Source organism: Ammospiza caudacuta, chromosome 13 (genome assembly GCF_027887145.1).
Source record: "Ammospiza caudacuta isolate bAmmCau1 chromosome 13, bAmmCau1.pri, whole genome shotgun sequence".
NCBI classification, from domain to species: Eukaryota; Metazoa; Chordata; class Aves; order Passeriformes; family Passerellidae; genus Ammospiza; species Ammospiza caudacuta.
Genome location: NC_080605.1, coordinates 7,421,691 through 7,449,488, shown reverse-complemented (window position 1 = coordinate 7,449,488; position 27,798 = coordinate 7,421,691). Strand labels below are relative to the sequence as shown.

Below are 27,798 nucleotides of genomic sequence, written 5' to 3'. Positions count from 1 at the left end.
TGGGGAGTTTTAGCATGGGGTCAGATGAAGCCTGGTGTGTTGGTATTTGAGCCTCTTCGTGTGTGAGCTGGGCTCAGCTTTCCTACCTGGTGCTTTGTGCTTGCTGATGAGCACAGATGTCTCTGGTTTGTTCCTGTCCTTGGTGAGCAGGCAGAGCTGTAAACCCATCTCTGTGAGGGACTGGACTCTCATCACCCCAAAATGTGCAGGATGGCCCCTTTGCTGGGAGCCTGTGCCCTGCTGTGGTGGGGAGAGGGCAGCAAACCGTGCCCACTGTGCCCTCCTGGGCTGGAGTTAACTGAGCAGCCTGCTCCCTTGGAGAGAAATGAGAGAAAAAAAAGGCAGGCAGGATTACAGAGTATGTGTGATCTGTATAGTGTGTGTGAATTTATTTTTTTTAACAGAGCTGTTTATGACCTGGTTTTGTTAATTTTAGTTATCCTGGCTGAAAAATGTGGTGCTATATTATGTGACTTTGTTTCTTCAAGAGGACCAGTGAGGGAATGGGGCAGGAATGGAAAGTTTCGGTTGAAGCAGGAAGAAGAAATATTTCTTCCAAAAAATATGTTTTTTTAGTATGTCAACATTTAAATGTGAATTGTTCTGATCAAATATTTACTGCTATCGGGAGCTGTGTAGAACATTAATCTTAATTTGTTTTTCTTTTTCTCCAAAGCAACGACTCCAACATAGCTAGGAGATCTGTGTCTTTAAAAATAAATAATGTAGCAGAACGGCATATTCTTTGGTATAGAAATGCTAGCCTGTGGCATCTTCTGCAACTACAAAGCAGTCTCGAGTGAACTTTCTTCCCTTTTTATTAATAATTCCCTAAATCAATGAAGAATCTTGAAAAGTTCCTCTTCACTTTGCTCCTGCACTCCTCGTAGCTGCAGCTCTTGCTCATGCTGGCTCATTCCCCACCACCTATCATTCATTTGGATAAATCTGCATGTGGAATTTTGGGCGCACAGGCTGCAACACGCTAATTCTATGTGCAAATACAAAGCCTGTTTTCTCTTTTATTTTTTTGGTCAGCCCAGGGTTTTGTTTTTTTTTTTTTTTTCCTGAAGGTGGCAGTGAAAGAAAAAAAATAACTCCCTTTGAAGATTTAAGAATTTTATTACAAAACAGACGGACAAGTACTGTATTTTACCCATTTCCCCTTGTGCCCATGAGCGCTGACAATGAAAACTACAGCTCCTATAAAGTGCTGATCAAATTGCAAAAGGTGGCCTTTCCCAGCAGCCTGGCACACTCTAGCATTATCCCAGCTTATAAATAAACGGATGGGCTGAGCCACTTTGGCTTTTTTTTTTTTTTTTTTTTTCCCCTCTCCCTCTTAGTCCTTAGCAAGATAATTGAGGATCATAATGGTGGGAAAGGACTGCAGTCATCATTCGCTGCCTGTCAGGTATCAGTACTCATCTTCGTGTCATCCGTCACCATTGAACCACTCTGTCATCTTTCCCCAGCCTTCAGCGCCGCTCCTTCTCATCGTGTTCATTATCTCCGGCTCCGACCCAGCCCCCTCCCCCAGCCCCTGTAAATGCATCTTTGTGCGACTCTCAGTCTTCTGATTATGAATCGATGATCATGTGGTGTAAGAGAGATAGATGGCTTTTAGTTCCATCTTGTCTTCTCTAATTGTAAAATATTAGTTACATTAGACTGTGTCTTTTGATTAATGGAACTTATTTGGAGTGGCCTCTCCCAGCCCTCCCCCTTCCAAAGTCCTCCACTGACTTTTGAGAATTGAGTGATTTCACTTAAAGCAGACAAATAGGCCCTTCAGCAAGGAGATAGCTGAGCTCTAATATTGTGGGCAAAGCAAGCTCACGGAGCCAGAGTTGTGTGTGTGTGAATGTGTGTGTGTTTTTAAAGAAAGGCTTCAACTCTGCCTAGACAAACACAGACCATTTATTAACGTGCGTACAGCCGTGCTATTTTGCAAATCCAGCAATTCTTATAAAGCTGCAAAACAGGACATAAGGCTGAATGACTTCTGAATTAAATTAATCTTAGATAGGAATTAAGAGCATCCTCGCTTTCACTTTGGATGAAACAGGTCAGTCCAGAACTTTGATGTATTAATGCTAGCATAAAGTGTTATCTTAATACTCTCTTTTATACTTACAGGACATATCATCAGCCAAATGTCTCTTCCTTGTACATCTGACACTGCGAGACATTCGTCCTTTAATACAAAATTTATCTTATTTGGCACTATTTACCTAAACATGGTCTGTTGATAAAGTCCTTGCTGTACAAATGGAAAGGCAGTTGACTAAATCCCTTATTATAAATAATCACTGTCTATCTTTCAGTGTAAATTCAAGGACATGTTCACTTTCAAGCTATCAGTTCAATTAGAAAAGGTCTATTCACTGTCGATGTCTATATCTCATGGACATAGGAAAGCACAGTTAATAAACAAATCAAACTATTTTAAAAAATAGCACAGTGAATTATGAATTCTAGAGCCCATGCTGATGGTGACACTGTCAGGACACATGCTATACAAAAATATATACAAGCAGTGTTATCTAAATTTTTTATGCTACCTTCAGGATTTAAATCTGACCTTTGTGCCTTCCCTCTCCAAATCTTTGACATTATTTCAGAACAAAATGCCTATACTGTACCATATATTAAAATTTAAAGAATAAGTTTGCACACGTATAAAATGCTAGTTAAGCCTTTTGCAATTTACTTCTTTCTGTTAAGAATAGGAAGACTGGTTTGAGATTGTGAACAATTGTGTGTACAGTAAGGGCTTGGGATTGACACCTGCCCCAGAGCTGAGGAGCAGGGGCTAGTCCTGATCTTCCTGATTTTACTGTAATGGCTGGGGCAGTTTCTATATCTGAAAGGCTTTCACTGTGGTAGCCATGTGATTATAGAAAAATCTCTGTTCTTTCTCGAAAAAGGAACTCTCTAGCCTTTCAGGTTACAGAAAATGCTTGAAAGTAGGAATCCAGAAAGCTGGAAAAAGTCCAGAAACCCACAACCCCCTTCTGCCAAGATTTCTAAAATATATAAATATTTTTTTATATATTGCACTATATTAATCACATCCTATGGAATTTAAAGGAGCTTATCCAGTGGCCTGGATCTTGATACCTGGAGGCTCAGATGAAAAGGCTCTATATGCAAGATCAGTACTGCTCTCCATCCATGTGTTTGTCTGAGATCAGAATTTTGCTCCTGATGGCTATTTCCACACAGTATTTACCACCCTAGAAGCAGTGATTATATTTAATGGCAGAATTTCAGTTGACTTCTCAATATGTATTGAGTTGACCTTTAAGTTAAACCACAGATTAATTTTTTTTAGTTGTCTCTTTAAGCACATTTATAGACCTCTCTGTTCTGATTAGCATAATGGTAGATAGAGGAAAGTTACCTGCCTCAGATTATTTGAAATCAGAGAAATTGCATCCTTTTCTCCAGCAGGCAAAATATTTTGGCCCCTTCTAACCACTGTATGCATTGGTTTTGTTGCAAAATGGTTTTGGTTTATACACAGAGAAGCCCAAGTGGATATCAGTTTGCCTGAAAGCCCAGAGCCTGCCATTGATTTCACATAAGTAAATCTTCTCCCTGGAAGTCGGTGGGAGTCAATGAAGCTTCCCTGGGATTGAGTGGCTCTCCTGCAGGCTTTGGTGTGCTGGGTGCTGCTGGCAGGGATGTTTGCCTCTTTGCTACCTGACATACTGAAAAAGTTCTTCAGAGATATGTAGGGAGCTCCCTGATTCTAAATCATTGAACACATACCCAAGCACCCTAAATGGATGCAGTGTCTCGCTGCCCGTAGAAATTTGGGCTTCTCCAATTTTGTTTAAAATAAAATCCTCAGTAGCATCTGCTCCTCTGCATAATGACTGCCACAGGAGCTGTTGGAAGGAGATTTTGGTTTTGTTTCCTTTGACATCTGAGGGTTTTGCTGCACATTCATTTCGTTTGCCACATTCACCTCTTTTCTGGGTGGTTTTAGGGACATGAGTGACAGCAGCCTCAGCTCTGGGTGTTGATTGTTTGTCTGTGTGTAACCCAAGAGCAACCAGCTGGCTCCATGTGCCCCAGTGATGGTAAAATTCCCATCCTCCCAATTAGCAGCCATTTGTGAGCCCTCCCTGCCTGCAGGAGAGCTCGGGATGGCTGTGGATCCCTGCACAGGGGCTGGGCTGCTGGACCCTCACCTGCACCCTCACCACATAGAAATAAATGCAAAGATAACTGCAGAAAGGAGCGCAGAGTCACAATGAGACAATGGAATGTGCCAGCTTTTACCCCCAGGCACATTTTCATGTCTCTTTCAGGAATCTTTGTAAGTAAGGGCCAAGTTCCAAGGCCCCAGCTCAGGGACAAGTTGGGCTTGTGCATTGTGTGAGCTCCTGTGAATTCCTACCAAAGTCTGTGGGATGACTTACAGGCTTTGTAGTATGCATAACCTTCAGCAATTTGCTGAATCAGGGCCTAAATACTGAAATATTCTTCAATAGTTCTGGCTCCACTATGAAACTCTAGAAGGCACATTTCCCTCTCAGTGTCTCTCCATAAGACCCATCAATGATAATGGAGTTACATTAGGCACATCTAAAGTTAATTATACTGTTACCTCCCTCTTGGCCTGTTTGTCAAAAAGAATACGATAAAAAAAAAATCCTCTGTCTTCTAATATCTATTTTTATTTGAATTTTGATCTGCCATCTAGGCAAAAGAGTAAAGACCACACTGAGAAGAACTTTGGTAGGTAGGTCTGGATGTTTGTTAGCTGAGAGCCAGCATGGGAAATGTTGTGTTAAGAAAATTTGCAGAAAAAATTCTATGGAAACCAAAGCAAAAGAAATATTTTGGGCAGGCTCTTCCTTTTAAAAATTAAGTGGGTGGCTTTAAGGGATGCTGATTTATTTTGGAGTATGGGTTTAGAGGCATGCTTCAATTGGAAAAAACAAATTCTAATGTTCTCTAAAAACTCAGGAATTTATAATGCACAGAAGAGGTTGAATGAAACAGTAGATTCAGAAATTTTACAATTCACTGCATATTAAAAAATAAATATTTTTAGTGTTTGTTTGACTGATTTTTTTTTAAACATGATTTCACATTTAAATGTGGTGTCCCAAACACAGGTCTCTGAATATCTTTATTTTGGTATGTGAGCATATTGCTGGGGTATGCCAGGTTTGCCTAGGGATCCAGTAGCTTTGACATACTCTAGTTTACAGTACCTGGAGTGTGCTCAGTTGCTAATGTGGTTTGCATGCAAGATCACTGTGCTTCAGCATGACAGCCAGGAAAAATGTCACTTTATTTTTAATTGCAGCAGGACTTAATCTGGGGGAGAAAAAAAAAAAATTAAAATTGCATTCTTTGTTAGAGAATTGTTCTACAAGAGTCCAGTCAGAAAGCTTCTGGTACTTAATAAAGTTCAATTCCTCCCTGAGCATTCCCGTGAGCTCCCATGGAAGCCAGCAGGAGTTGCACATGGGTACTGAGGGCAGCGTTTTGCCCTTAGGACTGAATTTCCCAACTGATTATTCTTTGAGACTGTCTTTTGATTAACAATCTGTTTGCAGCAGGCTAGGGCCAGGGAGGCAGTGTCTACCCCACTGTTCAAATCTGTGGCAAAATATTCTACAGAGAGCTACTTAATAAATATCAACTTGCTCCAATGGTCTTTGAGAAATACCTCAACAGATAGCAATCAATCGAGGGCTGAGTTGGGAAAAAAAATACAAAAGGACATCAAAGAGGTTCTCATTCCCAGTCTATTGCTCTATTTAAGGGTCCTATAATTCGGTGAGGTTGTGTGCTAAATAATTTGTAAGCCTTCAGAACATCCAGGTTATTGTTTGTGGACAGATGGTGCATCACATTTTATTGCTTATTCCTTCTGTGGTTTCTCATATGCAGGACTGATGTGCACTCTGAAGTCTTTGTTTCCTTGCTAAAATCTCTAATCCAAAACAGGCAATCAAGCACACAGACAGTGTTTCAGAAAGCATAATCATAGTTTTAAAGGGGGAAAAAAACATTTCAGCTGCAGTTAGGAAGCAGATGTGTTCCCTGAAAATGTAAAAGGTTATCAGAAGTATTAAAATAGGGAAATAGACACAGAATTTGGGAGCGCTGGGGAGAGCATGTATTTTCTCCCAGTACTGCAGGGTAGGTGTGCCTTTTCCTAGGCTACCTGCTTTGTATCTGTCTCTCTGTGGAGCTGGTGTAGCAAAAGCCTTCGGAGACCGGCTTTTGCTTCCACCTTTCCCCTGAGATTGGCAGTCTTTGTCTTTTACAGGCAAGGAGCAGCCGTGCTGTGATCCTGGAACCACTGCTGCCCCGAAGAGTTAAATCATGTTGATATACAGGAAGGAAATGGAATAGACTAACTCTACTCTTTTCTTCCTACGGATTTTTCTTTTTATTCTGAAGATAGAATTACTGTTTGTAAGCATCTGAAAGTCATTAGTGGCTCTGCAGTCTGTCAGGTGCCGACGCAAAAAACTGCTGAAACTGAACGGGTTCCTGTGCGGAGTGCTGGGAATTTGTCATGTGCTGATGAGCAGTTATAATAATATATGAGCAAATCACAAGCATTCTGCAAATTAATCAAATTTTTTTTCCCCTTCTCCCTTGTCTCTGGGAGAGTGGCTTTGCCGGCAGACGTAGGTGAAGCAGTTTTACTCACAGATGGTAGCTCTGGCATCAGATGGAATTTATATAACAGTAATTCTGATTTCCTGCCAAAGTAGCACTGAAAACACCAGGGAGATTGTACAAGACAAGTCATGTGGTTTTGCTGAGGTTGTTGTGGGAAGTTTAAGGGGGGAAATCTCAAATTTTCCTCTTTGCATTTATTGTTTTAGCCTGAAGGGCCAGAAATCGTACACCATTCTGCCATCGGCGAAATCCAACACATCTTTTTTTATGAATTGCGCTGAAAGAGTGCTTCCCAGCTGTTGGAACTGCTGGCGGGGAGGGAGCCACATGACTCCTCATCCTTTCCCTTTCCATACAAGGATTAAAGAGGGGAGGGTTCAAAAGGTTGCTGCACTACATGTTGGAGTGAGGCAGGGTCTCCCTTCCCAGGAAGCGATGCCATGTTCACTTAGGTTATACTCCCTCTGGCATAACAAAACACAGGGGGGTGTTCAGGGCTTCAGGAAACACACTGCCTGTGGGTCTCCCTCCTCATTAAAATGGGAGGGTTTTCAATGAGGTTAGTTGGGTAGATTAAGGCTATTAGTTGTGTCTCTGATGACATTTCCAGTTTGATCAGTGGAAAACAGAGACGTGGGGTTTTTTTACCCGTTAAGGGAAGTGCTTGGTGCACTTGTTATTTGGCTTTTGCACAGATGAAACATGCACTGATCTGATGGCAGATCCTATCCTGACTCAGAGCAGCACGGATCTGTTCAAGCCACGGGCTGGCAGCAAGGATGAGAGAGCAGAATAAGGCCCAGTGGCTTCTGAATTGGATCATGTTTTTAAAAACAAAAGCAGTCTTCCCTGGAAAAATATGACGGTGTTTTTATAATAGCCACATATTGAGTAATGCATGGAGCATCGCAGGACTGCTGTGACACTAAAAGAAAAAAATAGAGGCAAGCAGAATGGGAGAACTTTCAGGGGCTGTTTTTAATAAAGAGGTGAATTCTTTCTGCAGTAGGAAAAATGATAAAAAGATGGCGTATCAGCTACATTATGCAACAAAGTAATGCTGCTGTGTTTTTATAATGTAAGGCACTGCCCATTTGTTTTGGTTTACGTGACTGCAGTGAAATAAGTGGATTAGACTGAAACTTTAGCATGCTTCATTGCAGCTGGTTGCAGACATCTGTCATTCCTCAGCCATACATTCTGGATCATGCCAAGAAGAAAAAGCAAAGTCTGACACCTTTCATTTTACAGAGCCTTTTATAGAAAAGAAAAGGAGAAGGGGAGAAAGCATTTCCTTTGTGACTTGATAAAAAAGACACTTTTTTCTGTGACAACACCAACAGCACTTTCCAGAGGGAGAGGTCCTGCAAAGTTAATGCTCAATTTACTCTTTGCAGCCCTTTAATTTTTACTGTTTGATCTCCTGGTTTGTTGAATGGGATATAATAAAAATACGTTGGTTTATTTTTTTACAGAAACATTAGCTATATGTACACCTACATCAGAAATGTGCCTGGTGAAAGCTGGGTTGCTGTGAGCTCCCACTCAGGCTGTGCTCGTGGTAATTCTATGCTGTGATGGCACATAATGCAGAAGCATTGCCAATAATGAGTGGTTCTGAGAACTCCACTCACCAAATCCCATAAGCAGATAATAGTGAATAGTGATGTTTTAGCAGAATGATTAGTGGGGCTGTGAGCTACTCCTGGATAATTTGAAATATTAGCTATTAGTGAGCTAGATATTTATTTACTTAATGTGTTTTGTTCTTCAGTCTCTCTACTAACACAACACTGGAGTTAGGGAATTGTGAGGTACATGACAAGTGATAATGTGACAAAATACCTTCTAAATTACCCCAGTTATGTGAGAAAGCAACAACAAAAATTAAAGGAGAGCATGGTTAATCTAAGTGACATCATACATGAAGAAAACAGATATTCTAGCTTAGGGTCTCACTTCAGCAAATGTTACAGCACGTGGATAATTCCATCCCTTCCCACCCAGGTGATTTATGGACCGTGGGACTGGTGGGGAGGCTGGTGCCCTTACAGGGCTGTGCACAGAGGGGGCAGGTCTCTGTATGGCTCAGGCTCTGTCACTGTCCAGTTTGACACCAGCTGAGGATGTGACGCATCCAAATGTTGGCAGGAAAGATTTAGAAAGCTGAGCATGGGATTTTAAAAATTCCATTCTGCTAAATAAAATAAATAAACTCAAGACAGTTACCCAGAGTGAGAGAGAAAATTCTATTGCATTTATGAATTGCTAGGCAGAATAAAGGATGTTTGGTAGCAAAATCACTAACAAGGTCTTTTCTATTAGCTTCTGAATTGAATGTTCTCTTTACTAAAATCCCAGTGCCACCAGTATAGCATTTATTCTGGGAAATCATAGGTACATTAAATTCAAATACAGCTTCATTCAAGAAGTGGTAAATGCTCCCTGAAATAATAAATATTTACTGAGACAATTAAAAAATATGACAGAACATTAGCGAGAAAACTTGTGAATGACCTAGTAGGAAAACTGAGATATTTTGCTCAAGGGGGTTAGAATGGGAATATAATGTTATTGAAGTGATTAAAACAAGTAAAGGAGTGAATAGACATAGCAATTAATTGAAATATGTAAGTAAAGGCAAAGGTGGGACTCTGAGCATGTAATTTTGATGATCAGAAGAACTTGGGCTTAGGTAATATTAAAGAAAAGTCTGCTGCTTGCCTTCAAAATGTGTTTCCTTAGTTGCAGTCTCCCCAAAGCATGAGAGAAAGGGAAGGCTGTGAGCACTGTACCCTGCTCCCTCCATGGGCTTGGTACCTCTCCCCCCTCATGTGGAGGGGCCCAGGCTGCAGAAATGAAGGGATACATCAGGGTTTGGGAGAACAGAGATTGGTACCAGACAGGAGGAAATGGCTGGAAATGAAAGCTTGGCCAGAAAACAAGCTGCTGTGAGTTTAGGATTATGACTGCTGTAACCATTGCCATTATGACTTCAGTCAGAGTTTGCCTGCTTTTAACAACAGGTATCTAGTGCCCTTGATAAGAACTCTGTCCTCTACTTATGTGTATAAACCAAAGTAAATAAATATGTAAAATTAAATGTAATTAAATTTCCCAAAGCATGGGACAATGATAGTCTGGCATTTCAAGCTCAATCAATGACAGCATTCCCACTAACCTAGTTTGGAGCCCGCTGAGGCTCCGGGCTCGTAACTCATGTTTGTCATGTCAGAACCTGAACTGATGCCATTGTGCACAGGGCACCATGTGTGCACCCACCAGCCGTGCTCTGACACACACAGATCCTGAGAAAGCACAGTCTTCTGCCTTTAGCTCAGAATTTTAGCTTTACAGGGTTCCCATAAAGTTTAATATTTGTTTAGGAAGACCTTTTCAGCTATTCTGCTGAGGCTATTCCTTTCTTGCAAGAAGAGATGCATTTCCCTTCTAAATCAAAAGTTCTTCTGAAAAAGAAACAAATTCTGTGCTGAGTGGCTGGAGCTGAGTAATTCTGTGGTTTTACCAACTGTGCAAGAAATGGGAAATGTTTGTTTTCCCAGGACTTGCAAGTCTCTGTTACACCATCAGTGATTTCACTGGCCATTTCCTAATTCTCTTGTATTTAGTGCACTACAGATGGCTAACAATTTCCTCACTCTACCTCCAAATAATTATAATTTTCATGTTCCACATACCAAAGGCAAAAAATGTTAAATTAATGATATTTTCCATAGTTTTGTGCGTGAATCATTCAGTAAGGTAAAACCATATTGAGGAAGGACATCAGTAGAATTTATCAGGAGTGCCCAGGTGGCTGTTAACCTCTGTGTCAAACCAACCTGCACTTGGCTGTGTTACATTGCAGGGATGATTTGTTGGTGGTTTTTACTTCTTTTGCTTTTAAAGGAAACTTCAGTGTATGATAATTAGTGACTGTAGCCTTTTGAGACAGGAATTGAATAATTACTGTAAGAACAGTTTTTATTTTAGGGGGAATGTGTGAAATTAACATAATATTTTAATAATATGTGTTAAAGGCAAAGTGTAGCACCAACTTTTGCTTTTCTGTGTCATCATTAAATATTTTAGTGCACTCATCAGCAAGCTGAAATACTTATTTGAAAACACCAAGTGCTGTGTAAGGCACTGGCTTAGGAATAGGCTCCACCTTTGATTAATTTCAGAAAAGCCACCTAGGTATCTGAGGGTTTAATTCAATCCAACGATTGAATTTTTTGTTCAAGTAAAAATCTTTGATAAAATCAGTTACAGATTAGGTCTTTTTATTTTCCAGCTCTTCTGCAGGCAGTGATACTTCAGTGAATTGCCACCCTGCTGTTGCAAGTGCCCATACACTGAGTGTCCATCTCTGGAGGGCACCAGGACTGCAGTGTCATGTGGTGGCTTTGGGGTGGGTGCTGACCTTGTCATGTTTTTCTTTTTTCCAGATATCCTTATATTTATGTAGGATCAGGCTGGTGGCTGTGTTTTGTCATGTGCTGAGTCTTCACCCCAAAGTTATCCTCCCCTAATTCAGATCTTTCCAGTAATTCACAGCAAGAGAAAGGCTCTTCCAGGTGGCAGCACCTGAGCTGCTCCAAAGTGCTCAATATTGGTGAGGAGCGATTTAACTAAAGACACTGGTGCCATGAGCAATTAATCTGATGACCTCTAAGGACTCAGCAGGACTGAGCCTGGTAATGAAGGAATTCAGCTAAATAGAGCCGATCAGGGGGTTGCCCTTGCTTTAGGAGTCCCAATGGAAATATGTAACCCAAAGCCTTAGCCTTGGTAGCTGTAAGTGTTCCCTGACCTTCCTAAAATCCAGATAGCTCTGCATTTTTAAAAAATGTTGTTCCAAAGAAAATCACCAAAAGGCTTTTTGGTTTGACGACTTTTCTTGGTCAAGATGAAGTAGAGTTTTTAAAATTTAATTTTGGGGTTTTTTTGTAATCCAAGTAACATATAAACTTCACAGAATATTGAAATTTTCCCAGAAGATCATCTTGGTTGGTCTTGGACCTGTGCGTAAATAAACATATACTTTTCAATTGTTTTATAAAAACTTTTATTACAGATACCAACCTGATTGGGTGTATTTTAATCTGTCTGGTATTTGGGGAGTTTCATAAAATGCATATTTTGAGACCAATAAAGTGGAATGGCTCAATCAGAGCCATTATTGTCTATTGGACAAATATATTTATTCAGCATTTTCCCATCCATACTGTTATGCTCCAGATCCGAATGGCTGCTTTAGAGCCATTCTGCTCTCCTGGGTAATGCATGCAGTACTTGGGATGTTTGCTGTGGATAGGAAATGTATTTATGAAAATTTATACGTTAAAAAAAGGAAATTGCACTAGCCAAGATTTAAATGAAAATAGTTTTCCCTTTGCAAATGCCTGTTATTATGCTCTAATATACTTTCAAATGGCAGTGTTCACCAAGATGCCTGGGACCTGCAGGCTGTGGTCTGAGAGAGACACGAGCTCAGCCCAGCAGTCCCTGCCAGAGAACTGGAGATGCTCAGAAAGCCTCCCTTCAAGCACAGAAAGCACCCAGCCATCGTTGCCTGCTGTTACTTCTGAGGCAGCACGCACTTCATGTGCTTAGAGATGATTGTACCTCAAATACAACATTTTGTGGGGGGAAAAGGACTCAGAGCAACTCTGGGGAGCACCTGAGGAGTTGCAGGCTTACTGAAGGTGTGAGGGCAGGCTTTGCTAGGCAGCAGATGTGTGATTACATGGACCATTCCACCAGCAGTGTTGTGGGACCAAGCATCCCGGTGCAGCAGGCAGTGCCCATCCATCCTGAGCCAGTCCTGCTCCAGTGCCTGGGGCTGGCCAGGGCTGCCCTGCCCGTGGGGCACTGCTACGCTGGCCCAGCAAGTCGAGTCCAGACCTTCAGTGTCCAACATCCCAACTAAAGAGATTTGTTTCCGAGAAATTCAAGCCTTTGAGGCTTTTTCAAATATCTCTTTGCGAGGAAATAATTTGTTTTAAAGAGGTAATTGCTGTTATTTTTGATTTTCACCAAAAGGATTTTCTTAAACCAGGCAAAGAAATCTGAAATGAGTTTGCCGTATTGCATCTCAGTAAGTGCTATAGCCATTGGCCATCTAAGGAAAAACATTCTGTCAGATAATCATGGCCATTTTTGCATTTTAAGGGAACAAATGTCATATCTAAGAAACACATTTTATTCAGAGCTTAATTATAATTTATAGTACATTGCACAGCATTTGTTTTCTGTTCATCATGTTATTGCTCTTCTGTCTTTCCCCTAAATTTATGCATTAAATCGTGTGTGTGTGTGTCTGTATGCGTGTATCTGTGTATATATGTACACATATGCAATATAATACAAAGTGGTGTAGTGGGGACAACAGACGGCTTGTGTGTGATGTATTATTGGCATTTTTCTTTCAAATTACCATTTTCTTGCTGCTTTGGGAGAAAGCCATGATTTTGCTGTGATTAGTACACTTTTAACAATCTGGAATAAATTCCTGATCTTATTCATGTGACTAGCTCAATGCCCATTTTTACGTTTTAGAGCAAACCCCTACATATGTGCCTGCAATACCACAAAAATAAGATGTTTCTTTGTGGAAATTTTATAGAATTTGGATGCCGATCAAATATTTTTAGAAGTGGAGAATTAATGCGGCTTGACCATGTAAATGATTTTTTTAATGAAAAAGACTTTCGTATTCATCACTCTTTCTCTCTCTCGTTTGTGTATTCCTTTGTGCTAATCTTAAATAATGGATCTATATCAAAGTTAATAAATTAGTAACTATTAGCAGTGTTTGGATTACAGTGACTAACCCAGTGCCACTTCATTGACATTGACTTTTTATGTGTTCCAATAATACATTTTGAGTTTTAAAGATTAGACAAAGCAAAATACGGTTTGGCATGTAGTTGAATCTTTAACACTTGGGCAATGGCTTTGTTTAAATCCAAGGCCCTTACTTGAGGTAAACTTTCATTTAAGTGGCCCTAAACCCCAGACTGAGATCCATGTCTTTCTCAAAACCTACAGTTTCTGACTGTTCAGCTGATGCACCATGTTGGGCTGCATCAGTCATGCCATGTTATGAAACCTAACGCGATGTGACTGATGCAGCTTGACATGAAGTGTCACAAAGCAACATATCACATCACAAACTTGAAAGAAAAGAAAACAAACTTTACTTTTTTTTTCCCCTCAAAGCCTAAATTAATGAAGCAGCATATATTTTTAAAAAGGTGGACTAGTTTCAAACACTGAGGGATTTTTCTTAATATGGGCCTGCAGAAAACTTCTCCATCCTGGCCAGAAGGTACTACTTATCCACGCTCCTTGTGCTCCCTAAAATTCAGTCAAAAGTAGAAAAGATGATGAGCTTGGGTCCCCTCAGCACTGCCACTCCTCCTGGGTCTGATCCTGGGAGGTTTAGATCTCTTTTAGAGGAGAGGCTTCAGCAGGTTCTGGAAGTGATTGCCCCTCCTAGGGAAATCCATACATTCTAAAAGTGTTCTTTGAGTCCAGCCACCATTGTTGTCATTTTAGCTAATTTTGAATATTACTTTCTGCTCTTCCACTTCCTTAGACTGTCAGCTTCCATCCAGAGGATTGCAAAGTCTCTCCACCTGCTCAGTCACAGCCTTCATAGAACATAGCTCCACAGCAGGATTATTTCAGCTGCAAACAATACATTGTCCTCTATGCTGATTTTTGATCAGAGAAAGATGCACACCATCATTTGCCCCCCTAGTCCACGCACTTTCATTCTAATTCTTTTTACTTTTTACTACAATTGCAATGCATATCACATCATCTCCTGAGCTATCAGGAAGATTCCTTTCTTCTTTTCTTTTTATTTTATTCTTTTTTTTTTTTCTGGAGGGCTTTCATATAATTTTATTGGGAGATATATAGTGGGTAAAATGCATATGAACGATAGCTTGCTAAGAAAGGACCTACCAACCACTGCTAGATAAAGCATTATAAATTTATTGCCAACTTATCTGGGAAGGGTTATTTTAAGAGCCTGCTGCCCACAACAAGTTTTCGAGCTAAAATTAATGAATGGGGATACCTAAAAGAAATGGGAATTTTCCTTCACCCCTTAGTTACAAGCAAATTGCAGATATTGTTATCTTTGCAAGCAAGAATAATCTCTACTTTTTGTACTACTTCTGCTGTAAACAATGTACTGCTTGCTTTCCTATGACCCTCACTCTGTATACATATTTATATATTATTCATATCGGATTAAAAATGAATGTGCTCTTTACCACAGTTGTACTGCATAGTGACAATACAAATTAACTTATTGTGTACTTACTTTTCACAAGGCAGTGATGTGAAATTTTGATGGCCTGAAAAAGTAAGTCGTGGGAGAAGCAAGGCAGAACTGAATCCTTGTAGGTGCACTTTATATTGTCTGATTTATTAAAGTGCCTTGAATTAATAAATGACATTCTCTGCATGGAATTTTGAACACGAGTTTGAACTTGGTTCAGTGGTGGGTAAAAAGAGTTGGCTTTTAGTCTGGTACATGTGAGGTGGTTAGCTCCAGCCATGCTTTCTGCACTCCTTGCTTAGAATTTGTTCTTTGCAAAAAATAATTAGGATGGCTGTTTATTAAGAGCTGCTTGTGGGTAAAGCATTAGGAGCTGGTTGGTGAGATCGTAGGATCATGGAGTGGCTTGGGTGGGAGGGGACACTAAAAATCATCTCATTCTTACCCCCCTGCTGTGGGCACGGACACCTTCCACTATCCCAGGTTACTCCAAGCCTTGTCCAGCTTGGCCTGGAACGCTTAGAGGAATGGTGGGATGATGGTGCAGCCACAGCTTCTCTGGGCAACCTGTGCTAGGACTACTCTTACAGGGAAGAATTTTTTCCTAATATCCAACCTAAACCCTCTGTCTGTCAGTTTGAAGCCATTCCCCTGTGTCCTGTCACCTTGTAAATAGTCCCTGTCCATCTTTCTTGTCAGCCCATTAAGGTACTGAAAGGCCACAATTAGGTGACCCCTCAGCCTCCTCTTCTCCAGGCTGAACCATCTCAATTCTCTCATGCTTTCCTTACAGAAAAGCTTCTCCATCCCTCAGATCCTTTTGGTGCTTTCACAGGACTCGCTCCAACAGCTCCATGTCCCTCCTGTGCTCGAGGCATAACATAGATAAACATGCATGTTGGAGGCTTTAGGGGGCAGTCACACTTCTGGCAGTCTTCAGCCTATGAAAACAAAGGGTGAAGGGGAGCTTTCCAACCCTGAGGAAGGAAACAAGGCTGCATTCCTGGGGCAAGGGCTCAGGACACCCTGGGTAGCAAGCAGCATGGTTTGGGGTGGCGTTGTTATTACAGTAAAAATGGCAAGTTGTTTGAGCAGCCCAGGGCACTAATGCTGGTTCAAGTGAATTCACTGTGCTACAGAGATTCTCGTGCTCCTGTGCCAGCAGCTGCCCATCTCCCATCTCTGCTGGGAGGACCATGGCAGCATTTCCACTCCAGTACAGGTAGCATCAGACCAGTTCACAACAGGTGTCTGTTTAGCTGGTAAATTCCCACCTAAAAGCAGGGGCAGAGGGTCCAGCCCCTTCCCCATTGCAGGAAGCATAATTCTCCTCTGCCCCAGCATCTCTTTTTTATGCCTGCTAAGTAGTACCACAGCAGCAAGGGAAAATGTGCTCTTCAAATGTGGAGATAGGGTATTGTTTTTCACTTATCCTGGCTTTATGTAGATGGTCTGGCACATTTATTTATTCATTTATTTGAGCAAATTAAAGCAAGCTAAGCGCATTTGACCTCAGATGGTCCTGGTTTAAGTTAATTTGAGAGACAAAGCTCATAAAGTTCCAGTAAAACACATCAACAACTTCCCAGCATAGGTTGAAATGTGATTGTTGAAACATAACCTCCAAAACCAGATACAGCACGGAGATTTGAAGTCACAATAATCTGAAAAATATAGGAGAGCATATTGATAAGCCCTACTGAGAAATTATATCTTTCATTCATGCCTTTGTTACACGGTCGATTGCTGTTTTATCCATAAGAAGTGCATCTATCAGATTTTGTGCATTAACATTCCTTTTCTAATCTGGCTTGGACATTTTATTTTAAAGCTGATGATAACCTTGGGCCCTGGTCCAGCAAACACTTACATGCTTGCGTATCTTTACTCACAGGAGTAATCTCAGTGGAGTAAATGTTTGCAGGTTTGAGGCCTTGGCTATCTCAATCCATTATTTCTTTCCATTAAAAAGTAATCTGTGCGATTGAAATAAAACATACAATTCTTTACCCGAAACCCACCCAAAGACAAAGTGTGTTTATTAGACTAAGGGTCTGCACATTGTCATCCTTGAATTGCACTTCAATAAAAAAGATAATTAACAAATGTAAAAGAAGACAGTTTCGTACACGCTGTATTTACAAGAACTTGGTTTGGATCCTGGGCTGAAGGATTTACAGCTGGGGCTGAGGAGGGAGATGGATTAGCTGCACTGCTCTGGAAATCCTAAGCAGAAAATTTTTGAAATGCAGTTTATTGAGGAAGGGTGATGGCCCCTCCCAGCAGAAAGGGGCTCTGGAGTGTCCCGTTTGTCTGGGCTGTGCAATGTCCGTGGGCTAAAGCAAAAACTAACCAGGCTGTCGTCTGTCACACAGGTCACCGGCCTTTCCAGTGCAGATACTGCCCCTACAGTGCCTCTCAGAAGGGAAACCTGAAGACCCACGTGCTCTGTGTGCATCGCATGCCTTTCGACAACAGCCAGTACCCCGACCGCAGGTTCAAGCGCTCCAGAGTGGACTCGGAAGCTGCCGGGAGCCTGGAGGAGCCAGCGGCTGCCAAGGCAGGGAGCTCGGCAGAGCTGCCCGAGGAGGGCACCAAGGCCCAGGAGTGATGCCCAGCGGGCCCAGCCCTGCTCTGCTGTAGCCTTTACCCTGGCTTTGGACATGTGGTTGGTGAGGGCTGGCTCAATAAACCCCTTCTGAGGAAAGGGATGGCATGCCAGTTCCCAGAAGGGTCCAGAATGCTGAAAACATTCAAATATATGTATATGTACTTGTACCCACACATGTACATATATATATGTATTTACAGACACAGAGATATCCAATCATACCCACATTGAATATATATCTACATACACGCACACACACAAAATACACACATTCCATACGTGTGTGTGTGTGTAAATATATATATTACACATGCAAAGTAAATTTCCAGCCCTTGAAAATGGCTGCTAAACAGTTACCTGGCAACTAGTAGTTCCAAACAATGTAGGTGTGATAATAAAGTGATTTAAAAATGTTAGGAGGTTGTTGGTTATTTAAAAAAGCAGGGCAATTTCAAACTTAAAAGTGGTCTTTGTCCAAAAATAATGCTCTTAACAGAAAAATGATACCCTCTAAACGATTTAGTGTTGCCTTGAAGATTGAGGGGCTGTGTTTTCATTGTTGAAAACACCTTTATAATATGACACCAGCTGCTGTCATTTGCCTAGCATAGTAATGAGATGTCTTGGTAGACTGCCATGGTGCCAGTCTGACTGGAGCTGTCATTGCAGAGAAAATCAATTCAAGTGGTGTTGCAACTGCAGTGTAGAAGAAACCTTAGACGGCCCATAAGCTGGGGTCAGTACTGACCTATTTTGAAAAGTATTGTGATATTACATTTTCTTTTTTTTTTTTTTTTAATATGCAGCCAAATGAATCAATGGTTAGAAAAAAAAATCTGCAGCCCAATGTGTGATTGCAGATTTGAAATGTAATTCCATTTTTTGTAATCATCTTGCAGTATTGAGGGAAATGCTTTTATTCTTTTTTTTTTCTTATTGAAAAAGTTGCTATAAATGTAGAAGTACAATATATAGAAATATTGTTTAGTGAAACTAGTCAGCCTTATCTATAGAAGGTACTGGTGAGAAACAGAATTTTATTACATAGGAGGTTGGTAATTTTTTTCTTTTGTTCTTTACTTGTCTTATTGTTTTTTTTTCAAACTTCCTTTCAATTCCTATTTTTTTTTCATTACACTTGAATGAAGGATTCCCTGGTCATGGTTAATTTTCCTGTATTAGTTTTTGTAAGTGTTACAGACACAGTGCAGAAGTTTCTTCTGGAGCAAGCCCTTATGAAGTAGCTTGACCTAAAATATGAATCCAAGCTTTCTGCTCTTTGTCTCTAATGAAAAAGAAAGTGTTTTAGATGATATTTCTTTGGTTTTGTAAAACAAATGTGTTCTATATTTTTGCAGACTTTAGCTTTTTTACTGATTGGATGCTCCAAATTTAGTAAGGTCTTTGCCACATAGGAAGCTTTTGAGAGACTATAACAAACCACATAAAAAAGTAAGAGAAATAACTAAAGGTTTATTCTGAAATTCTCTGAATGGCATAAAATTTTATCCTTCTAATGTACTTCCTTTGATAGAAGCAAAATTGGTGCTGTTTATCGTGATGGTAGAGAAGTATTAACTTCCTCTAAAGCAAAATCATCCAGACTTAAAAAAAAAAAAAGAAAAAAGTAAAAAAAAAAATCAATATTTCTTTGCAGGCTGGGAGCACAGAGTAAAACCCCAGGGCCTTAAAACTTCAGCTCTGCCTAAAGCAGTTTACAAAAAATACTAAACTGCAATCAATGTAAATAAAATTCTTAGCGCTACCCTGAGACTGGAAAAAAAATCTCAGGCTAATAAGGAATACGGTTTGCATATGCTGTCGGAAAGGATGTCATCCAACTGAAGTTTCAGTTTAAATGAGGTCACTGTGTAACTTGGACCCATCTGGCACAGAGCAAGCTGCTTTTCTTGTTTTTCTAGTATAGTTCTCACTGCCTTACTTAAATCGAGTTGATAAACTTAATGCAACTGTTTCTATGATCCTAGATAAAGGATTGAAATGTTATTGAACCTTTCTGACTGTAGTAAGCTTTAGGATTTTAACTGCACTACTGTGTTTGGTGACTGTGTCAGTCGCTTGCTTTGTGTGTTTGCGCCGCCTTCGGTATCTTAGCAAAAAAAAAAAAAAAGAAAAAAAAGGAAAAAAAAAGAGAGAGAAAAAAAACAAAACCACCCCCCACATTCCATTTCTTGCACTTTTTGAGCTCTTTCAGTATTCTTTTGTGTCTTCTGAGCATTTTCAGATACGACAGGCAATAATTCTGTTTGTGACACTGGAAACATCTCCCGCTCCTTGTGATGTGTGTGTTGATTCCATTTGGTCGGGTGCTACTGTCCCTATCCTCCCCTCTGACATAGCCCTTTTTTCCAGAACATTTGTAACTTGTAATACAAACAAGTGACAGCAGCAGTGATGCATTGTCAGTTTCTGAATATCATCATGCTTCTCATATCTAAACATGTCAAGTTTTTTCTCTGTAACTTCTGTAGTCTGTGATACTGGTCATAATACTGTCTACATTCCTACACAAAGAAAAATTTCTATCTTGGAGGAAATCTGAGATCAATAGAGTAGAGGATTTTGTTGCTATGCTTGTAACAATTAGAAAACTTTGTATTTAAAGTTTATTCTTGGTCATTATTTATTATTATAATACATCAGTTGACAGAACTTTATTCTGGTATAGAAGTATTAAAAGTTGTTTTTTCAGCAATGACTGTTTTCTTTCTGCTGTTAGAATAAAAATGTCTTTGAAGCAGTACAGTTTTATCCAGTGTTTTACGCAATAAAACCTCTACCTCTGAAAAAAAAGTTTTCCTACTTGCTTATGTTTATTAGGAACAGTTAAAACATTATTTTCTTCAGCTTTGTCAGATTTAAAAAGAAAAAAAATACCAGTAAATTCACAGTTGTTAGGCAGTTACTGGAGTGTATTATGCTGGGTGTGTGTGCTCAGTCCACTTATAATCTGAACAAATCTATATACAGTATATACAGATATATATTATATATATTGTGCTTAATTAAAAGACTGTGGAAATCTGTTTTAGCATGTAGTAATAATTGTTTTATATACTACTACTTATGTACTATAGAAAAAGTCTTGGGGTCTATCAAGCTTTGATTTGAAAGTGTTTGAAGTGTGTATCATACACTATGATGTATAAAGTCATGTTTTCACATTAAAAAGGATTGTTTGTATAGATCATATATTTGGCTTTAGAAAATTGTGAGGTTTATTGTTATGGTGCACGTTAAGAAAGCTGCTCACACTTCAAAGAATGTACAAGAGCAAGAGTGCTCCCATTCTCCTGGGTGAATCTTTATTCTTCCCCTTTAAGGTTTTATCTGCACATTTGAAAGCAAATAAATTAAAGGGTTTTTCACTTAGAAAATTAAGGATGATTAACATAAAAAAAAAAATGCACCAAATCTGATAAACTGCAGCAAGTATGGGGAGGAGAGAGTAAATGTGGCCTTGCTCCAAGAAAAACTGAGAAAGCAAACATGTTTCAAAACCAGAAATTTTAATATTAAATTAAGCCAGTCATACCCACAATAATATAGTTACATTCTAGCTTGCGTTCTCCAGAAGGAAAAGGTACAAAAATTGTCAGAAGGATTAAGAATTAAAGCATAAAATCACAGAAATTCAGTTTTTTAGTTGCTGAAACTCACAGTGAGGAGGTGCTGTTACTGGTGAACTTGTGGAAAGTCTCTGCAGCCAGGGGAGTGATGGAGCTGGTGCCAAATTCCCTGGTCTGTGGGCAAATGCCACCGATCTCTTCATCCACAGAGAATAAAATCTGCACTGCAATGCATCAAATTTTAATCAAAATCCAATAAGTTAATGAAAATTTTTCGTGTGTCACACCCTCTCTTGGGGGGAACAAAATGGCAGCACATAAAAATGTGCTTTGAGGAGGAATGAGCTCCAGGCTCAGAGCTGGACTCTGCCTCTCAACAGGATCATTGTCCTTTCAGGTAATTTCTGTGTCCTGGACCGAGGGAAAAAGAACTGTCTGGGGAGAGAGTGGTGGGGGGTCTATCCCAAAGATTTTCCTGCCTTCTGGTTTCAGTAGACAGTAAAGGAAAATGAAAAGCTGATTAAGGAGCAATGGCTGTCTCATTGCACCTCCGTGGACATGCTTCCAGTCTCCTTTATGGTCCTGGATTTCTGCTGGGAGCAGTGCATTACACTGTGCATACAATCCCCTAGGAAATCTAAAAATGACCACCAGTGGCCAAGTACCAGGTGTGGGGCTGCATCACCTGTCAAGGCAGGTGGGAAGAAGGTCTGAAGGAGGAAGGGCTGTCTCACTGAGGTCTGGGGGGTTTTGTTTCCCTCAGCTGATGGGCAGCTTCCCTCACATAGATCCTGGGTGTCCTGAGTCTTCCCACCTAACATCAGAAGGCTGTTCCCAGCTTTAAGATAACATTTCTTGTTGAAACTTTTATAAGGACTTTAAGCCCTCTGTCTGTTGTAATTTGGGAATTGAATATTTCCCCTCTCTGTTTAACATCTGTATTGTAACAGTATGTTATAGAAACCTCACCTTGTGTATTGTAAGTGTGCTCCCAGTGAAATTATTCGTAACTATTGTGATTTCCATTTCTGGATATCACTGCTTGGCATGATCCACCACAGTATGTTTCCATCGGGAAGCCCGGGGAGGGGGAGGAGGGAGAATAAAGCTGTGGTGTAATGTCGTATTAGAAATGTCACCCAGCTGAGTGTTCCTGGGGGCTGGGAGAAGTTCCATGGCTCCTCACCTGTTGGTGTTGTTCAGGGTATTGTTGGGGGGCTTTTTGTTATGGTATTTATATTTTTTAACCAAAGGTTCTCAGTGAATAGGGAAATTACAGGAAAAGAGGAAGAAGAAAATTTAAATGATCCCAGAGTGAACTGTTTTGCTGTTAATACAGAAATACAGAGCAAGACACATTTAATGGGCTCTATTTTTTATTATACTATGCTGAATAATTAAGTTTGAGGCTAAGTGTCACATAGATTTATCTTTTAATTAAAAAAGCATGGTTCACGCGTATTTGAGTGGTAGTCCAAATAAATGCAATATAGAAATTTATGTTTGTTTATCTAGGTGTTAATTACCTAGAGATTGTTCTGGATTACTTCTTTTTATAAAGTGTCATAGGCTCATGTCACAAGTAATAAAGCTTAACAGTGGAACCTTATCAATTTGCTAACTATAACGCTAGTGTGACCTGGAGGAAAGGAAAAAAAAAAAACAACTTTGGAAAATGTTCTCTGCGTGCACCACATTCAACACATAAAAACCACGCAGTGAACAAAGCAATCATTTTTAAAACGTTCTCATAAGTAAAAGTACAAATATATCTTCAGTGTTTTACAGCCCTTCATATATGTAATTATTTATATAACACACTGTTATTTATGCCTGAGTAGTATATGTTGTGCAGAGAGACATGGTAAGCAACAAAATGTCCTTTACCTGGTGGGTAAGGTATTCATTTAATGTACAAAGTAACACTTACAAAGACTGAACACTATATTTAAAGCAAGATATAGCAGATGTAATTTTCTTAATATTTTAAGGGTTTTACAGCATTGCTTGCAACCAAGAGGACTGGGAAGGCAAACTGAAAGCTAAAGATAAAAGATCATGAATTTCAGTGGCACAAACAGAGGGAAAAATTGTGCACAGATGTAAATTGTTGATCACATTCTCTGTCAGTCTGGTTTTTTCTTTGTTTATGTCTAGAATTTATAATACTGATCCATGAAGCCATGTGGAAGGATGCTAAGTGCAGGCAGAGAAGCCAAACTCGATGCACTCAGAAGGGGCTCTCCACTGCTGGTGTAAATCAAATGCCATCTACTGTAACACCACAGGATTTGGAAGAGATTTTTTTTTTTTTTATCATAGGTGCAAACACTCCTCTCTTTATGCTTTTCGTAGAATTTTGATGATTTAGAACAATACCAGCCCTGCCTTGTGCAACAGATGCACCTGAGAATGTTCATTTATTGGTATTGCAAAGAAATCCATGAAATCACTAGTCAGTAAATCTTACTTGCTTCTCACAACATGAAGAAGGCTGGAAACAAGAGTTTCTTCAATTTATTACACATCAATTATTTGTACAGACACCTCAAGATTTGCCTCATGTGCAGACAGTAGTACAGGTAAGTTACATCTCAATAGATGAGGAAAATTTGATCTTTAAAAAAGATGTTGAATATGGAATTATGAATGAAAAGGGAAATGTTTTAAATTTTAAAGGACTGAAATTGATAATCATGTTTATGTATATGTAATGACTTTGTCTGTATATACACAATCATTATACGCCCTGTAGTTTTTCTTTTAATAGGAACCTTGTTTAACCCCTTAACTCCAAAATAGGTGCCTGAGGTGTCTGATTTTCCACACCATAGAAAAGCCTAGTGGTGGATATGCAGGGTTTCTGAATATCAGTGAGTTACTGAGGAACCTCTAAATATGGACCAAGGGGTTGAAAATCTGAGCCATGGGATGTGATGAATCCCTTAAACTCCTGAAATTTTGGCTGTGTAAAATTGAAATAATTTGATGGTGAGTCAGGTGTATTCTTAGTGAACTTAGAGGTAAAAAACACCTTCTCTTTGAAAGAGAGAATTTGTGGAGAGAACTACTACTTAAGTTTTGTGAGATATTGCAACATGGAATATCTGATTTCTCTTTAGGTTGTGCCACTGTATTCCTTATTATTTTTAAGATTTTCTTTTTGGAGGATGGTTTTCTCACTTGTTTTCTGTTTGAAAGAAGCTGATGCACAAATGAGTGAAACACACTTGGAGTAATAAAGAAAAATGGAGCTATTAATCCCAACAGAGAAAATCTCTTTTGTGAAAGGTCTTTCACAGAATATCTGTGACTGTGTAAATCCTTCTCTAGGGAACCACTGCTCTTGATTTGTGCTTGTCCTGGCTGTGCTGCTGGTTTTATGCCAATGCCCAGTGCCTTGGGAGCTGCATTCAGTGAGGAGCTGTTCCTGGGGAAGGCAATTCATATTTTTCCATAAAGGAGGGTCCATGAAAAGTGTAGGCATTTCCAAAGCTACTGGTGCTCAATCAGTGTTTGCATTGCTGTTCTGAAGCAAGGTGTATTTTCCCTGTGGAGCATGTGCTGCTTCTGTACAGAAATTGCCATCTGGGTGTCTCCTGTCAAGCTGTACTGGTGGTCCTGGCATCACCAAACTCAGCTTGCCTGTACACTAAGGAAGAGGCTCATTTTTAATTAGCTTTGAAATTAACAAGTCTTAGAGACTTTTTAATTTTTTCCTAAGCCATTGATCCAACCTATTCTTCCAGTGAGCTAAAGCCTCCCAATGCTATTGATTTATAGGAGAAACACCTTAAATATAGTATTATATGCGTTGATTCTTTAACACCTACTCTTTCCTGGGTGTTATGCCAAAACATTGCTGATGTTCAGAAGGAGCAGAGCCATGACCTGAGTGTCTTCTTGGTGGTCAGTGGCATTTGCTTTAGAAGAAACACTGTTACCTTCCCATAGCCTCATGGCCATGTTTAGTGCACTACAAGGAGTTCAGTAATCTCCACCTGTGCAAGAGTCAGTTGAGCAACCTCATACATTTGCAATTAAATCATAAATGCTTAAACTGATGCAAAAAAATTTGACCAATCTTGCCAATATTTCTGTTTGATAGAAGTGGGAGGACGAGTTGAAGAGGTTGCTCCATGCTTTGAGTTCCTATTGGATGGTAGGACACCTAAAGGTGTGCCTTGCCCAGGTGCAACTCCTACTGCTTGATGATCTCCAAGGTCTTTTGTAACCTAGTTGATCCTGTGGTCCTGTGATCCTGTGCTTGGGTATGTGATCTGCTGCCCATGCTGGCCAGTGCCAGCCAGCACTGTCACACAGCCTGTGGCACTCCAGATGTGACAGCAATCACCCCAACACAGTCAGTGTAAGGAAACATGAGGCTGCTCACTTAGCCCAAATTGGAGAATGGTGTCTCCACAGAACAGCCAGCCCTCATTTCTTCCATTTCAGACCTGGCTAATCTCCAGCCAACATCAAAAGCACTAGGGCTGGGGGGCAGTGATTCTCAGTCCAGTGAGAATGGAAAAGTGAGATAATGTGGAACAGCATTTGACTCAGAGATGAAAATCAGTCCTCATTAAATCTTTATTTACACTTCACACTGAAAATAGTTTTACTCCAATGCTTCAGAAACTTTTATTTCAAAGAAGTACTGCACTAAATGAGAGATAACAGAGTAAATGCTACATGCATGCATATGCTTTAGTCCTGTATGCTGACCGTGTCCTCACCTCCAGTGCTCTCTCAGACCAGGTGGGCATCAGCCAGCCTTTGGCTGATGTTGAATGAACATTTTCCATTTTATATAAAAAAATAAAATAATTCAGAATACAGCACCTATTGTTCTAACTCTACTATTTGTCCTGTTTTGTTGAATAATTTCATCCAAACCATGAAAGGTGGAGATATGAAATGAAGAACCGATGAATCACTCAAATGCCAAAGACCCAGCACAGCTTTAGGAGAAGGCTTCAGGTCAAAGGGGAGAAGTCTTCCTGGGGAAATGGCAAACTGCCAGGAATGGGGAGAGGGACTCAGGATGGGGCTTCTGCTGGTGAAGGGAAGATTGAGCTCGCCCAAGTGGGACAGCCTGTGTGTTCCTGCATGTCCCCTGTCCAGGGCAGGAGCACTGCTGAGCACTGCACAATAACCCAGGCACAGTGCTGAGTATCCAGCTCCTGCCTTGTGCTCCAAAGAGAGCCTGAGCCTCCAACAGCAGAGCCAGCCCCACTCCTGCAGGGCAGCTCCTGTACTCAGCTGTGTCCCAGGAGGGGGCAGAAAGGCAGGAGAAGGAAAAGGAAGAAAGAAGGGAAAGGGAGCCATCAAGATCATCATTGCCTCTCTACCTGTAGTGATGCAATCCCTAATTTTCACAGATGAGGGGAAACAGCCTCAGCATCTGTCTAAGTATTTGAATTTACCACCATGTTTCTTCTGTGCGATTAAAAAATAGGCAAAATATCCAACAAATCCAACCTACAGTAAATTTAAATATTGAATTGTAATGTTTGCTTGGTTGCTATTTCTTAGTAGCAACCAACGTGTTAATCACTAGTATATAATTAGATGTCATTTTGGAGCAATTCAAAATCAAACAAAATCTCAACATGCTCTGAAGATGTTGTGAAAGTTTACATTACAATTAATTTATGATTACCCAAATGTGCATCCAGTGATCTTAAGTCTTCCTTCATATATTACAAAGAAAAAAGACAACCTCTGTTTCCCCACACCTTAATTTCAGAAAGCCCTCAGAAATAAGGCTTTCATTTCAATAAATGTATTTAAATTCTGTTTAAATAGCTGAGCATGAGATGAAAAAATGAGATTAATATGATAAACTAGCCCCTGTGTCTCCTTGAGCATGTTTCTCTTCTTTTTGTTGGTGGTTTTTTTGGTGGGCTTTTTTTTGTTTAGTTTTTGTTTGGTTTTTTTTTTTTTTTTGGTCATTGTTGTTGTGGTTGTTGTTGTTTCCATAAACATTTGCGTTTTCTTTGCTGTCTCTTCAACAGATAGAAAACTAAGGTGAACTGTTAGAAAACTAAGGTGAACTGTTATTATTACATTTCACACCAACTCACTAGAGCCATGAGTTAATTTCAGCAGGTTTTCCTGAAGGTGAAAAGAAGTGCACAGCCTTTTGTCCCAACAGTGAGCCAGTGCCATGAACTGCTGAGTGTTCCCAGACCTGTCAAAAATCAAAGGAACAAGGATGGCTAGTGAGTCATGGGAAATGCTGGATGCATTAGTGGATACAGCCAATATGCTGAATTATGGTTGTGTAATAAATGTACAAGCTGTTGTACCCGGACACAGCTACAGTAATCACAGTAAGTAAAGTTTTAAAAGCACTCATGCTCCCATCCTTTGTTGGAAACAGTGATCGTGTACATAAAAAGGTTAACAAATGGCTACACTTCACTCCTCTGCATCTAAACCAGAGAAAACCTTGCTGCTTTTGCAATAAAAAGCTATCAGCTGATGTCTGGTCTTGCTCTTTACCTATGTATTCTATACATCCAAACACAGAACAGGGAGGAGGACTATTTTGGGTGTGAAGTGAGCAAGTTGTTTTACATTTTAATTGCCCATAATGAACATGGCAAATGCTGAAAGATGCAAGGAAG

At 40.1% G+C, this 27,798-nt stretch overlaps 1 protein-coding gene across 1 annotated transcript in view; it reads left to right on the top strand.

Annotated features, from left to right (window-relative positions):
- The window catches only part of ZNF536 (zinc finger protein 536), a 290,297-nt gene extending 272,721 nt beyond the window's left edge, over positions 1–17,576 (top strand). The window contains exon 9 of the mRNA XM_058813538.1: positions 17,341–17,576. Within this exon, the coding sequence (XP_058669521.1) occupies positions 17,341–17,576 (236 nt within the window). The remainder of the gene's footprint in view (positions 1–17,340) is intronic.
- Positions 17,577–27,798: the final 10,222 nt, after the last annotated feature.